The sequence below is a fragment of the Haliotis asinina genome, chromosome 9 (assembly GCF_037392515.1).
Source record: "Haliotis asinina isolate JCU_RB_2024 chromosome 9, JCU_Hal_asi_v2, whole genome shotgun sequence".
Taxonomy (NCBI): Eukaryota; Metazoa; Mollusca; class Gastropoda; order Lepetellida; family Haliotidae; genus Haliotis; species Haliotis asinina.
The window spans coordinates 7695903-7712507 of record NC_090288.1 but is presented as its reverse complement, the minus strand read 5'-3'; the positions used below and the strand labels follow the sequence as shown (position 1 = coordinate 7712507).

Below are 16605 nucleotides of genomic sequence, written 5' to 3'. Positions count from 1 at the left end.
AAAGAATTTGCCCGTATTTGAGTCTACTTGTGTCGAAATGTTGCTAAATATGTTTTTCTCAAAAATGCTAATTTGTCGATTTTCAAAGAAACGTTCCTAAGTCATATTTAGCAATTTCGTAATTTTAAAAATGATTTGAATCAAATTGTTTTAAGAAATACATAACAAATATAGGTATACTTTAAGTAAAATATTTTCAACTGAGCATCCAAACATACAGTATTGAAGCCAATTTAAATAATGGCCCATAATTCATTTAATAATAATTAAAATGAACCCCTGTTTTCTTCTTTTCTTCTCGAAAGAAAAGAACATTAATCTATCGTTGCTAATTCTGACAGCAAATCATATATCTCCAATCACATCAAACCTACCCAGTCGTCAAATAAACTAGTATGACATCATAATTCTTGTGAACAATCAAACGGCGAATTCACCAAGGCAAACCCACCGACAGTTGTGTCTATCATTATCAGATATCAGAGTGATTAAAGAAACGTTTTAGTGACTGATGTGTCAAAGTGTGAGAGTAATGTAATTCCTTCCCTTGTGATGCTATCTTCTACTTTTCTTCTCTGTTGCATTTGCTAGCAATTCAAACAGTGTTATGGATTTAAAATCTGCAAACGCGATGTCCAACAAATGACATTATTGCATATTTCATATACAGTGGAAGCTGTCAAAATCGGCATCTGTCCAATCCGGTAAGTTGTCAACACCAGCATAAAGCCTCAGTCCCTTCTGTCGCTTGTACATTTATCATCAGCTCTACAATCCAGCACTCTGTCTAAGCAGGATTATTTCTTCAGTCTCGATGAGTGCCGGTTTAGACAGCTTCCACTGTATCTCTCAAACACCAAAGAAAATAGAATAAATAGTGTTCCGAAAACAGATGTGTTCTTTATTTCCAGATGTATTTTTCCCACAGCCACCAAGAAACAGGTAAGTAAAGCAGAATGGAACTTACAGATTGTTTCATTTCGTTTAATGATGTTTCCAGGTACATTATTTCATTTGCATTTGCTTCATTTTTTATGCTCAGAGACTAGCCCAACTTTTTGTCACTCCGGCATCGTGAGAAAAACATAACTGCTGCCCTTTTGTTTTCTTTGCTACATTAAGTACATAAACATCATTTCCACTTCACGTTACATCCCATCCTGGCCACCACATCTTTCGGTCAAATTATCCCTCTTTCGTCAAACACTAAATGGTTAAGCGCGCCAATGTGTGAACCATGAATTATGTTGGAAAGCGCACGTACAATCTCAAAATCATCATCATCGTGACATTCCAGTTTGACAACGGTATTCACAATAACTTCTTTGAGAGGCAATTTAGAAGTTGGGAAGTGCGACATACAACTTCTGCGACAACAACTTCTTCTTCAATTCGTGAACGCGACAGTTCGATACACAATCGTGTACCCTTCTCGACAACTTTTTGGGTACCAGAATCTGTATCGAAATGTCACACTCACGAAATAAAGAAGTTATACATAAAGTTTTCTAAACGGTACACGAATCTGTATAGAAACGCTACACTCACGAAATATAGACGTTATGCATAAAGTTTGTCCAAACGGTATCGGAATCTGTATAGAAACGGTATACTCACAAAATAAGAAAGGTTGGTATCCATACTGTTTGTCATTAAACAAAAAGTTTGCCCATGTCTGCTTATGAGTTTGTTGTCTTGAGAAAAGGTACCAATTCTGATTCTGTTCAGCTGAAACGGTCAGGACGAGGAAATAACCTTTCCCGAGGATTACCTTGCACGCATTCAGTGTTGCATGGTCCGATGCGAGTGGCATTACGAAAATGGATGCCTCTTAAGGTTAACTTTCTAAGTAAACTTTAAAAAGGGCGACCAAGACATGACAGCATATATAAATTCTAGCAAGTATTTGTGCTATGTAAAACTTTCTGAACGACAGTACCACAGTAATGTACTTTCTTACCCAGAGAAATTCTCATAGACTTGCTTGTTAATTACTTCTTGCAAGAATAATTTTCATAAATTTAGTTTCGGTCGAATTGCTTTCAGTACATACTGGAAATTCACAACATTTTCATACACATTATTTTTAAATTTTCCGAAGCAGAATCGTAAAGAAAATTTCAACTATTTAAACAACATATATTAGACATACCAATCAGGTTTAGCATAGCTGTCTGTGGGATAGATTAAAATTAAGTGGTACTTATGGTGCTTAATCAGGTGTCAATCGATAACTAATCAACGGAAAGCTGAATGGAAATTTTGTTCACGTTGGTGAGATGATTTCCAAGATGTTTGCAAAATATATAAACATAACGTTTTCTACTCAATTCATGAAACGGTTAGTTAGCATGTAAGTCGATGAAAATTTCATTAATGATGACTCAAGGCCAACTATTGTAGCTTGCTTCCTTTTGCGTGAATCCGTGAAGATCGGGATTCAGGTGGTCAGGTGGTCAGGTGGTCAGGTTCGCGGACTTGCTTGACGCATGTCGTCGTGTCCCAACTGTTTAGATCGATGCTCATGCCGTTGACCAGTGGATTGTGTGGTCGTGACCCGATTATTTACAGGCCGCCGCAATATAGCTGGAATATTGCTGAGTGTGGAGTAATGCCAGACTCACTCACTCGCCTGTGTGGTCAGGTTCGGTCTGCTGGTCAGGCTGTCTTGACTACAGAATGTAAATTCTCTTTCAACCCATCGTGGCGGTCTGTGTGTAAAGTCTAAAGTCATAATGTAATTCTTCATTGTGTTTTAATTTACACCGTTTATCCTTTTTTAGACCATGATACTGATTTTTTGGATAGTAATTTCAGACATTGGTTCGGGTGATACAGAACACCTAGTCTAGACAATGGTCAGAAACAAGCGCGTGTAAAGGACAAAATAGCTATAAAATAACATGAAGAGACCACTACCACTCTGCGACCATCCTCGAAAAGGCGAAGGGTATGCGCTCCGATACATCTCAGCCCGGAAAGTGTGCCGATGTATAGTAACTTATACCATGTGACTGGAGTCCATAAAGTGGTAAGGCTGAAAAATGTGCATGTGTTTAAAAATTGTATTAATAACTTTTGCAATTAACGTTACTTCTTTGATAGGCATTGTCGAAGTCAAGAATATGAAGAGTGAGGGCACATTTTATGGATGTATCCATTAAAGAATGTCCCCATTATTAATTCACGTCTCGCTATTTCTTTTGTTTATAATGAAAAGACGAAATCATTATTTATTATGACTTGTTATCATACAAACACTACCAAACCTAGTAGTCAATCAACGTAAAAATCAGAAAAAAATAATATTGTTTGATCTCTGTGTGTCACAAATGGCAGGTAACAAACACATGACTGTTAGTGTGCATGGTGAGGTCACGAAACAGCCAGTGACAGTTTCGGGGCAGGTATTAAGTGTATTGTGTGGTACCACTCATGCTTACCTTCGTCTAACAAGAGTACACGTACCGTTTATTTAGTCTCACATAAAATGCAAATGTCGTGTTCTGATTGGCTGAGCGCTCTTCCATTATCAGCCTGGTTCCCTGGGTCTGATGCGCCTGCGCTAACGCTCCGACACTACATCAGACCCAGGGAACCAGGCTGTTCCATTATTTCCAATGTACCCCGCTGACAGGTGACATTTTTTATGTACCCCACTGGGAATCAACACATCTGCTACTTTGTGGCAGTAATTAATCATCTCAAATAACGCTGAATATTGCGAATGATGTACGGAAATTACCGGTGTTTTAAGTATGCAAATCGACGGAAGGGAGACAACTCCAAATCTGTTTTTCGTGTCGTCTGCAAAATCTAGCGATGGCTACAAAAAGTTTTGTATCCATGCTGCATATGATTCAAAGTGAAGACTTAGGTGTCCGGTAAGATAAACACTTTGTTCACTGGTCCCTCGGAGCCCATGGGTTAAATTCTCGAGGTTTGTTTATGTTCCATGAGCTCGAAGTGGAACATCAACAAACATCGAGGTTACATCAACCCATTATCACAGTCTAATCCTGAACCTTAATCCTGGAAAATCCTATGGGCTGTAAACAAATAAAAGTGGATGAGCTGTTTTTGCCGAAGACCCATCCCGTCGTTTGTTGACTTCTTTGCGTCTGGCTTATGATCACGAAGGAAGATTTGTTTACGAGTAACAATTATATATGACGTATTCATCAAAATTTTATTTATGGTAAAACGACATCTACATCCTTGGTTCGAATCCTTGGTTCGAATCCCAAATTCGGCCGGCATTATGATGAACACGAGATTCAGCAGACTGGTAAACATCTTACACTTGCCTTTCCCCATGCGACCCGTGAAGGTCCCGGGGTAGAATAGGCCTTCAGAAACCCATGCTTGCCATAAAAGGCGACTATGCTTGTCGTAAGAGGCGACTAATGAGATCGGGTGGTCAGACTCGCTGTCTTGGCTGACACATGTCATCGGTTCCCAAATGTGCAGATCGATGCTCATGTTGTTGATCACTGGATTGTCTGGTCCAGACTCGATTATTTACAGACCACCGCCATATAGGTGTAATATTGCTGAGTGTGGCGTAAAACTAAACTCACTCACTCACTCACTTACTCCATGCATCAAACTGTCAAGTTATGATATTTATCATGAGAACCGCCCAACGAATCCCCGACTCAAAAGGCGATGGTTCCTGAGATAATATTTTGTCTAAATCCAAACAGTTACTTTCAGTGGAGTATACGTTGAGGCAACAATCTGAATTGTGACGAATGACAATGAAAAAAATGCAATAAATGATTTATCAAAACACATAGAGACAGAAGCGCTTTACATCAAGGAAAATAGTTACAGAAAGGTATATTTAAGTTGCCTTTACAAAGCTGAAGAGATCTTGCTTCTAACATGTTCCGTGGGTGCAGACCTTCAAGGTGGCATCAAACATGGTAGTGGCTGGACAGGCCATATCGTGCTTTATGCCATTGGAGCACATGTAGAATTTGGTGCAGTCGCTCTCGTGGGCGAGGAAGGCGACACCGATGTCGGGACACGCTGTTTTGGGAGCGTGATTGCAGACAGATGTCACGGAGTCATACACGGTACCTTCTGGACACTGGTGGCGATGTGCCACGCCATTGCTGCACTGGTAGAAGCGTTTCTCATTGGTAGTATGGGCATGGAAGGTGACCTCATCTTTCGGGCAAAGATCTGCAAGAAGTGGGGTTATATTTCCATTTCTGTGTTAATGAGGACGGAAAATGTATCAGCAATATTAGTGCTTAGAAAACGAGTTTTCATGTTTACGAAATACCACCATACTCCCCAGATTTGGACTGTTAATCCCTCCATCTTACTCTTAGGGAACAGAGTGAACAATAAGCGAATCCTGACACACCAAATGGAGGTTACTCTGGACATTGAACTGGTTAGCTAGGGGATGTGGTTAGTTATGGCATTGTACGCCAATTTGAATCCAGTTTTTCTTCCGTTGTTGAAGTTACCTCCACACTCCTCAGTGTTGCAGACGATGGTCCGGTTTTGGTAGCTCTCTCCGTCACAGTCGGCTCCACCGAAGGCCGGGCTTGGGTTGGTACAGCTCCTGGAGCGGTTCTGGTCCTTTTTTCCTCCACCACATAGGACACTGCAGTCATCCATATCCTGCCACTCTTCCCAGTCAGTCCAGCCACCGTCAACTAAACAAGGGTGTAAATAGAGTTTCACGGGGCGCTAATTTCGTTACCAGAATTCCGGCGTATTTTAAAGAACCAGTTTTTGTTCCAAATTGCCCAACCCCAAATATGACTTTACGAGATAGAACCAAGTTTACAACAATGCTTGGTTGTCACATATGTTGACAATCGTAATAGATGGCTATTTTGGGTTGGTTGTCTCGAAAATATGATGCTCCTCAAGGATTATGGGTTCAAACATTCCAAACACATAATGAAACAAAATATTCACTCATAAAATGTGACTGTCAAAAAATGCTAAATGAGTATTTTTCCAGTAAAGGGGTGAGCTATGTCTGCATATGCTACATGTCCCTCATTGTCGTAATACATGAGAACAACCGTAACCATACAACGACATCATGAAGTGTTCATTGATGTCTTTAAACAGCATGGATAGTCCAAGCTTGCAAACGGTGATGATAGTGCTGGAAGACTACAAGGACATATTGACTGGATCATAGAATTTAGTAATTAAGTGGGGTCTCTCTTTAAACATTAACAAATAAAAAAATACAGCTTTTCAGGAATAGCGGGCGTTTCAAGACGTTATGAAAATTGGTTTTACAGAGAAGACAAAAATACACGCAGTTTCATTCTAAAAATATCTGGGACTATTTTTCACTCCTAAACTGTTATGGACCTATATTGACATCTGAAGTGAATGACATCAGAAGAGGGGCTACGGTGAAAACATCGAAAAAACTAAACATTACAAACGGATCCTGTAGCTGCTTATAAATACATGTAACGACGCTGTTCTTGGGGAAACTGGAAGACCACGATCGTTTATTTATTATATGTCTTAATGTATTAAATGTTAGACAAAGTTAATTTCGATGAATAATGAAAGCTTACCTAAACAAACATGTTTAATACTGTATGGATTACAATTCGATGAAGATGATTGTATATCTTGGGCAACGTATGTAAGAAATATTCCCTTCAAATATGGATTTGGCTACGCCTGATTAGTTCAGGAAGCTGGTAACCGCCAGCGTTCATTATCTTAATTTTAAAATCCGTCATGGACTGTGGTCAAGAAGAATGGAATGAAAATATATCCCAGAAATCAAAGCTTAAAACCTATGCCACTTTCAGATCTGTACTAGACACTGTGAAACACATACAATGAATAGATCCTAAGGTAAAAAGAAAAGCAATAATATTTTTTATACCAATCCATTAATGGAAAAGTTTGTAATGCATCCTAAAGGTAAACATCACATTGCCCAACTTTCGAAATCTGTTTCAACCTTGTAAACTGCGAGAGTTACTGATTGTATGTCTTTGTGTTGTACACTGCGAGAGCTACTGATTGTATGTCTTTGTGTTGTACACAGCGAGAGCTACTGATTGTATGTCTTTGTGTTGTACACTGCGAGAGCTACTGATTGTATGTCTTTGTGTTGTACACAGCGAGAACTACTGATTGTATGTCTTTGTGTTGTACACTATTCGTCGTACTGATGTGTAATATGCAGTGGACAATTCTAGCGTAATCCATTATAAAATAAATGTAACTCAAGTTACAATGTAAGACGTGAGATAAATGCTATAAATTTAATATGTTAATATGTGACCTATCTACATGTACTACTTGCACGTGTTCATATTTTCAGAAGTCAGAGTACTTGGTGAAGTTGCGTGATTATCCCTACATCTTGCAACGAGGGACCCCCTGAGTCATCTCTCTGAAAATCTGCTGGACAGCTTCTCATTACACGTCATCAATGAAGGTCGTCTCATCACAGTTGCTGGGGTTCTAGAGGCCACTGTTCATTGTAGACCTAGGTCTGAACATTCAACCATAAAATTCCCTTTGGATATCTACCGTTACGTGATTAGACCTAATCATGGATATAAGCTGGTGGAACTCACAGGCTTCGCTAGGTTACCCCTGGGCATCAGTTGATGGTACAAACTGAACAGACATGGACAAGGCGTTTGCATAACGTTTTCAATGTGGATGAGGCAAAACCTCAGGTTTAGAAAAATATGGCTTGGTAGAGGCTAGGCGTGATATACTGTAGGGGTTAGTGGCCATATGGGAGAGGCATGGAATTCGCGATATCATGAGCTAAGCCCAGATGTTTTTAATCTACCGTGAACACACGCTCTGGTGAGTGAAGAAACACATGCATCTCAGTTCCTGGAAATATAGCAGATGCATACGTCAAGTTAAAGGAAGATCTTCAAAATATACTCTGTGAAAAACTAAAAGAAAAAGGGTTTGCCGTGAAGATATGGGAGATGGTACCAGGGTTAATTGAAAATCACATTTGTTGTTTTCTCCTCTCAAGTAGTTGATCCTGCATAGAATATGTCATCCCTGCGCCATTCTACCTTGGCCATATTTAGCTGCCCAGAGATTGATTGCCATAATTGTTTGAAGCTCAGATTTTAGAGCTTATGCCCATATATGGTGTGAAACATCTGTCTTTGTAATAACACTGATATCGGCAATTTTGTAATAGCCGTATTACATATGCTTTTTCGCATCACTGATGTCCTGGAAAGGAATTTGATAAATCAAGCATGCAATTCAGATCAGTCCCAGAGGGGAGATGCAGTGCAAAGTACACTGATAAACTCATTCAGGTCTTTCGGTCATATGACGTTGCATTTCGGTTTGGGAAGGACAACAACATTACTGGAAATCTGAACTGGAATGCTTGTCATTTTCTTACAGGGGGATTACATTTACAGTTGTTACTATTCAGTATAATGAAATGTCTGTAAAGTAAATACATGTCTCCTTATATTATATTTATGTTCTTACTGAGTGAGCAACTTAATTTGAAAAAGCACTCATAAAATATTTGGCTGAAGCGGCTGAAGTTACGTCCCTTGCATTGTTCCTGAATCGAGATATTTTACATGCGTTTCCAGAAATGTTACGCACCTTGTCTATGTCCCCACTATTCTTGAGTATGTCCTTACTGTCAACTAACAACCACGAGACCATTGGAAAAGGTATGAAACGTTTGTCAACGGAAGTGCTAAACGTCAGGTCTCACGAGGTGCAGGCAGCTGCTTACTGTCCCTATTGCAAATATATCCTTAATTAACAGAGCTACTTCCGCTACTCACTTGGGCACGGATGAGTGTTGCAATCCCTCTCAGATCTGTCCCTGGTATCACCGTCACAGTCCCGTCCTCCGTGGGCTGGGGCAGGGTTGGTGCAAGACCTGTCTCTGGTCTTGAACTGAGATCCTCCTCCACATGTAGTTGTGCACGTGCTGTACTCTGTCCACGCGGTGTAGTCACTCCATCCACCATCAACTGTAAAAAATCATACCCAACCATAAAACCTGTGTGATGCTAGTAATGATGTGTCGGTCAGAAAGTACCCAGACTTTGTCTGGATTTGTGGTAAATTCATTCAACGCCACCTTTTGGAAATAGCGTGTATTAGTACGTTTTAGACTGTACAGTTCATTAGTGAGTGAGTTTGGTTTTACGCCGATTCTAGCAATATTCCAACAATATCACCGCAGGAAACACCAGACAGAGACTTCACATATTGTACCCATTGGATAATCGAATCCAGATCCTCGACGTGACGCTTTAATTACTAGTCTACCCCACGGTGGGGAACTCCAGAAACGAAGACTGTACTGAGTAACAGTTGATACAAAAATTGTTTTGTTTGTTTGAGTATTGTTACGAGTGTGTATTTCCTGTGTATTTTGTTATTAATTCAGTAATAATTATTATTGGGTCACAATGTTTAGTGTTTTTGAATATTAAATATGATGTATCACATTTCGTTTTAATAGATGGTCAACACTTTTAGCAATCTGGTTTTCTGTCCTCTCCTAGTTTTCGATGTTTACTTCCGGGAGACTTATTCTAGGGCATTCTACTGTGTTGACGATGTTCGTTTGTGCCCGAACTTTCGGGAAATGACTTAGTAAATATATATAACGACACTCACACTCATTTACATCTCTGCCACGCTTGCAATCCCGTCAACGCCTGAAACTACATTATCTGCTGTCGCACGGATCGCTGTGTTGACATTCTGCCATAGTTGATTCTCTCTCACACCAAGACTTTGGTGAGTTTGCTATACTGTATTTTGTGACCCACTGACTTAGATTTTGTCTCTCTTGAATTGTACCTGAAATCTGCATTGACTTGTGACTTTGTATACCTTGCTCTCGTTGCATAATACAGAATTTGAACGTAAACAACTTGTCTTTGTTCTGTTTTGCTGGTTTACAAGTGGATTTCTTAAATTGTTGTCTCGGTAAATTCTGAACCGTAACAGTATTTACTATAATTTGTTTGTTTGTTTGTTTGTTTTAACTCTGTACTCAGCAATATTCAAACTATATGACTATCGAGTCTGGGCCAAACAATCCAATGACTGACGTCATCAGCATGAACGAGCCTGATCACCCGACCCCGTTAGTCTCCTCTCATGATAAGCTCTAGTCGATGAATACCAATCTTTTTCAATCTTTTTCACGGGTCCATTGATATCTTTATGTATACATATTGACGAAACTATATACTCAAGGATAGCCCACTGGTTAAAGCGTTCGCTCGTCACGCCCAAGATTGATTTGTGTTTTATCAATAAATAATTTATTATAATGCCACTTACTTGGACATGGGTGAGTGTTGCAGTCTCTGCTGTAGGTGTCACTTGCCTCCCCTTCACAATCGCTGCCGCCATAAGCTGGGATTGGGTTATTGCATGACCTTGTTCTGGATCGTGATTGGCGGCCTCCTCCACAACTCACTGAGCATGCGCTGTAGGGTGTCCACATGCTGTAGACGCTCCAGCCACCGTCAACTGTCAGCAATAAGCTTGGGTAAAGGATTTTGTTGAGATCAATATTTCTCTTGAGTTACAAAACAATCACAGGTGGAAAAGAATGAAACACAGTCAGTCTCTACTCCACGTCCCTCCACAAGACTACGTCTAAAGACCTGGAAGGCGGAGCTACCGTACCGTACCGACTCGAGTATAACCATACTATTTTCCATCCACCCGAACTGTGATGCAAACGTTTCAAATGAAGCAAGTCTAGTCTCACCACGCCATTCAGGATCATTTACTAGAAATCTTTCTTTCTAACAAAATTATATATTTTCAGGGACTAAGTGTATGTCTGGCATTGCATGTGTCATACTTGACATATACCTGTGCGTGCGTGCGTGTGTATGCGTTTGATAAGTCCATGTACTGACTGTATAAGAACTGATATTTGACGTTGCAGGTGAGCTTCATTGTAGCTATACCAAATCATTTTAAACATTGGGACAGGTAGAGTTCTGAGAGACTAATTCATGAGCGAGTGAGAGATGGAGTAAATTGTTCCAGATCTTGACTTACCTGGGCATTTGTGTGTGTTGCATCTGGCGGTCTGTGTATCGCGTTCTCGGCCAGAACATGAGGCTCCACCATAGGCGGGAAGTGGCTCTGTGCACGACCGTGTGCGAAATCGCGACATAGTTCCTCCTCCACATGTTTTTGTGCACGTGCTGTATGCTGACCACGAGCCATAGGCTGACCATCCGCCGTTCACTGCACATGCACAAAAACGTTATGGAAAAGTTTAAGCGTAAATGTATCATTTCTACTCCATATACACAAACTCAGAATGGAATATATACACCAATTGTTTCCTTTCTTCCTGCACATAGACAAAATTAAATGGATTGTTTAAGCGTTTATGCAAATGTATCACCTTTTCTCCATATATACAACCACAAAATGGAATTTATAAATCTGTTGCCAATTTTTCAGACATGCAAATCTGTTTCACGCCTAAAATCGTTTAGATGAGCTCTTGGGTGTTTTTGATTACTTCCGAAGTGTAAAAGTATATTCAGATACGTTAACCCATCTAAAGCTGTTTGTAATTGAACTATCATATTAAGATTAATGTCCTCTTCGATCATGTTGGGAAACAGAAATAGTGTAGATAGGTTACAGGGGGAATACTGGTGTTCGTGTGAACCATGGTGTATGTCACACCCTACAGCGCTTCAAAACATCTCTTCTAATTATCAACCACTAATTATACGCATTTATTAATGTTTTCCTTATTGTCGATCCTTCAGCATCACTGTAACGGAGTTTAGAACCGGCTACCTCTGTCTCAGACTTGTTAAAAGAGATCTGACATCAAAGTACAAAGCCCCAAATTGTCCTACGTTATGAGCATATTCTTTCTTAAACCGTTTAAAAGTCTCTTCACGTCACTTGTTTGTTTCCTATTGGGAAAATACTTTTTTCTCTTTATTTTGATTATTTTTTACAATTTCGAATAATTTTTCTTTGTTTGAAGAGTATTTGGAATCATTTGTTAGATTATTTCAAATACTTTTACCACAAGTTGAGTTTTACTTTGACTACCTTTTCGTAATTTGATATAGTATATTACGAAAAAATAAAATAAACGAAATTACAAAAACTGAACGTGTTACAAAAAGTAACATATTAAACCTCAAACGTTTACAAAAGTCAACACAAAACTGAAATAACGATTAATTTGGGTCTAAAATATTATACCAAAGTGGCACCTTTGGGCCTCGAACTCAGTCTGTGACTTGGCAAGCTGTGTGTTATGATATGACAACGTGTCATGAAATCCTGAAATGAGGGCCGTGGCATATACTAAACGTATATGCTTGCTTCTTAAGGTAATGTTGGCTTCGTCAGTGTCTGTTACACAGATGGCGTGAATAGTGCGGCTGTTGCGTTGTACAACGACAGTTTATAAAAAGTATCTGCATATATCTGATACCGGATAGGTTTAATCCTTGACAGGATATTATCTCGCAGGTAAACGAGAGGGACCTTGATAAACATTTTGTTCAAAGCAATAGCTTGTCAACATGCGGACTGTCGGAGGGGCACATTTGTAGGGTATCTTCCCATTATGACTACTCATAAACGTAAACATATTATTGAGAACCCCTATACTTAATAATGTACTGTAGCAGTATAGTTGATTACTCCCAGTTTGTCTCCTCTTTGAAATAAACCTATAAGGGAGACTCCCAAGGTATACACAATGATAAGAAGCTAAGTGAGTCGGTCATCTTGTGACCAAATTTAAGAACAACTGTGTATAAATGAATTCAAGGATACGATGTTAAAACAACTTTATATATAACGTAAGAAATAACTTAAGAAATAGTGACATTCTCAACTCATTACACCAGTTCAGTTCTACAAGTAACCTCTTCCAGTGAATATCACCTCTACATTTATATTCAACGTGAGACAAGTTGTATATAACTTGATTTTCTCATTTCGTTGCTAGATATAACCAACACCGTATAGAACATATTTAGTATCCAATCATTTATCTGTTATCACAGTACTTTTCTTGCTTTATCAGCTTATTTCAAACGTGTGTCCATCTAATGGAACTATGAACTGGAGCGGCGTTTATATAAGTCTCGAGGCTTGTTCGCCTGTCCAAGATCCTGCTTTGACCAGTTTTCCAATATATGTCAACCTTTAAGAAACTCTACTACCGGTATATGCGACCTTAAAGGTCTTTCTAAATTACTGAATCACATATTTATTGCCTTTAAAAATGAAATATTGTTGTTATTCATAAGTTGCTATCTTGAGTCCGAGTTTAAGGGTAGAAGACACTGTAGATCATGCCTGCTTTGACGAAATATTTTAGCTTTTACCAAATTTGTTCTTTATGAAAGACCACGATCATAGCTGCGTTACAAGTCGCTCACACGCGAACTCTTCTCTCATTCACTCTCCTATCATCCACTCACCAACCAACCACTCACTCACACACTCACTCACCTAATAACTCAGATCTACCATATCACCCACTAAAGGACGCCCGTATTCGCGCACCAATTCGGGCACCCACTCATCCATTCGCCCATCCTATTCCCTCACTCACTCACCTATTCGAACACCCACTCGCCTAATCGCGCCTACACTCGCCCTTTTGCTCACTCACTCACTCACCCCTTCTCCCACCCACTCGTCTATTCGGTCACTCACTCACCCATTCGCCCACTCACTTCAGTATTAGTAATGAAATCCCTAAGTGTCTCACCTGGCCGCATCTTATAGCAAGTCCTGGTAGTAGACCTGAAAAAAAAATACATAACCTACGTTGATATCTGGAGCCGGGAGAAAGACTAAAAGAAAACCAACATCTGCGGTTATGATTGGTATTTACAGTAATCCAGCGTTTCAAGTTTAACCATCACACACGAGGCGATGACGTGGTACCTTACGCCCAACATGTAGGGCAGTGGGGTAGCCGTGCGGTTAAAGCTTTCGCTCCCATGGACCGGGTTCGATTTCAGGTGTTTACCACCGAGAAATTGCTGCAATATTGCTAAAAGCGTCGTAAAATACATCAGACCTAGTCACTCACTACACCTATTATACACAAGTCCGCCAAAGAGTATACTTTTAAAACCAGTATAAAGTCTGCTTCCAGGACGATTTTCTGGAAACCTAGCTTTGAAAGCTTTCGTCACGTCGTAGACCTGGGTTCGATTACCCCACATGGGCACAGTTTATGAAGCCAACTTCTTGTGTTCCCCGTCTTGCAATTGCTGAAATATTGCTGAAGGCGGCGTAAAACCACACTCAGTCATAAACCTACTCCGACCTGTAAACATTACGTTGATCCTACCTGTATCTCGAGCAGCGCTGCCATCCGAACCAACCACATTTAGTTGTGTAATGAGTTGACTTTGTTCCACAACTATAAGCAATCCTGAAACATCGAGGTATGGTCTAGAGAGCTGTGGTCTGTGTTCTAACACAGACAGAATAATATTAACAATATGAGATAAAATGATTTTTCTGCCTTGAGAGAAATCCGAATTTTCGGGTATTCATGTTATATATACATTTGGTACAAAGGCACCTTTGGGATAATCTGTGACAAAAAAACGTTAACATTTTTATTTATGCACTCTTTGCAATGATGATGTATGTTGGCAGTTAACCAATTTTTGGCTGTTTAAACGTTGACTAAAGTAATGCCTAAACCACACTTCGATTTATTGAACGGATACAAGTTGTAAAACAATGTATTGATAAGTTTATTTTGTGATTATACTATCACTGACGGATTAACGTTAAAGTTGCCTAGATGCCCGCATAGAATGGTGCTAGTAACGATTTTATGGATCAAAACAACACTTATCTTCTTAACAGGTCAAATATAAGAACAACTGTGTATAAATAAATTCAAGGATACGATGTTAAAACAACTTTATATATAACGTAAGAAATAACTTAAGAAATAGTGACATTCTCAACTCATTACACCAGTTCATATCTGCAGGTAACCGCTTCCTGTGAATATCACCTCTATATTTATATTCCACGTAAGAAAAGTTGTATATAACTTGATTTTCTCATTTCGTTGCTAGACATAACCAACACCATATCGAACATATTTAGTTTCCAATCATTTATCTGTTATCTCAGTACTTTTCTTGCGTTGTCAGCTTATTTCAAACGTGTATCCATCTAATGGAACAATGCACTGGAGCGGCGTTTATATCAGCCTCGAGGCTTGTTCGCCTGTCCAAGTTCCTGCTTTAAACAGTTTTCCAATAGTTGTCAACTTTTAAGAAACTCCTGTCGACTACCGGTATATGCGACCTTAAAGGTCTTTCTAAATTACTGAATCACATATTTATTGCCTTTAAAAATGAAACATTGTTGTTATTTATAAGTGTTGTTATGGATCACAACAACATTTATCCTCTTAATTGGCATTCCACATAAAATGGCATGTTTCTATGTTCTTCCATCTTAAGAATGCCTGCCAAATGCTTAAATGAATCTCTTCACCATTAAGTAATCGTTCATTTGATTCACAGACCAACTTGTAACCGACTCATCGCCTCCCCAGCCGTCCCTCATTCCGTCTGCAGTCAAAATCACACTATACTGAGGAGGATGGATAAGTCATTCAACCTTTATCATCTACAAATGTACCCGTGTTCAGATACATATCAGCATATAATCTTGATAAGGTAATTATATAAGGTAAAATATGTCAACTGTACAGGTAAATTGTGTCCGCTTGTCACGTATACGAGTTAACTTTCGATGTCCCTTCAGAGCAAGTTCTAACTGTAATTTTTAGATGTATTTCTTTGGTTTGTATTTTTTCATTCAGTTTTCTTTTTCATTTTTGCTAATTCAAAATTCCATATTTAAAAGAACATTTATTTACAAATAGTTTTTAAACAATTCTATTCGTTTTTAAAAGTAAATTAGTATTGAAGCTATAAAACATACTTCGTTGTTTTGAGCAGATTACGATCCTTGTTTTGTCGCTTACCAATACTAAAGGTAATATCACGAATCGCTTCTGACACATTAAGATGGCATGGTGTGATATGGGTGATATCCCATTATGTGAAAAACCGAAAAGATAATAAAAGTAAACACTCAACTACAAAAATAGGACTTTACTCACTTTTCCGACGATGCAGACGGAAGCACAACGACCACTGCAACGACAGCGAGGACGACAAGAGTAAGCCCTTGCATTTTGCCTGATCTTGTGTGATGATAAAACAGAGGGTAACAGCAGGGGCTTTATATACCCTGGCGCAGCCCCTCCGTAAAATATGACTATTACAGGTAGGCGGGTAACTGTTATCTATGACATATGAGCAAAAGTGGTTAGGTAAACAGTATCATATATGCCACTCAATCTTATTTAAGGAAGTGACATCAAAGCAAACAGTCATGGCAATGACGCTTCTCAGTTACAACGCCATAACACCTGCTGTATCCGCGTGCCTTTAGTACGCGTTAACAGTTTTGCTGCTATTAGTTGTTTTTCGAAGAAGTTTTGATCTGTTTAAGTGACAACCGGATATGCCACGAAAGACTAATTCATGTTTT

General features: G+C 39.2%; 1 protein-coding gene across 1 annotated transcript; it reads right to left on the bottom strand.

Moving 5' to 3' along the window:
* Positions 1-4882: 4882 nt before the first annotated feature.
* On the bottom strand, positions 4883-16312 carry LOC137296540 (coadhesin-like). Its single transcript, XM_067828346.1, has 7 exons — positions 16172-16312; positions 14363-14446; positions 13772-13806; positions 11062-11253; positions 8805-8996; positions 5484-5675; positions 4883-5190 (listed from the first exon to the last, which is right to left on the bottom strand). The coding sequence occupies exons 1-7, from the start codon at positions 16243-16245 to the stop codon at positions 4883-4885; spliced, it is 1077 nt and encodes a 358-aa protein (XP_067684447.1). The 5' UTR covers positions 16246-16312.
* Positions 16313-16605: the final 293 nt, after the last annotated feature.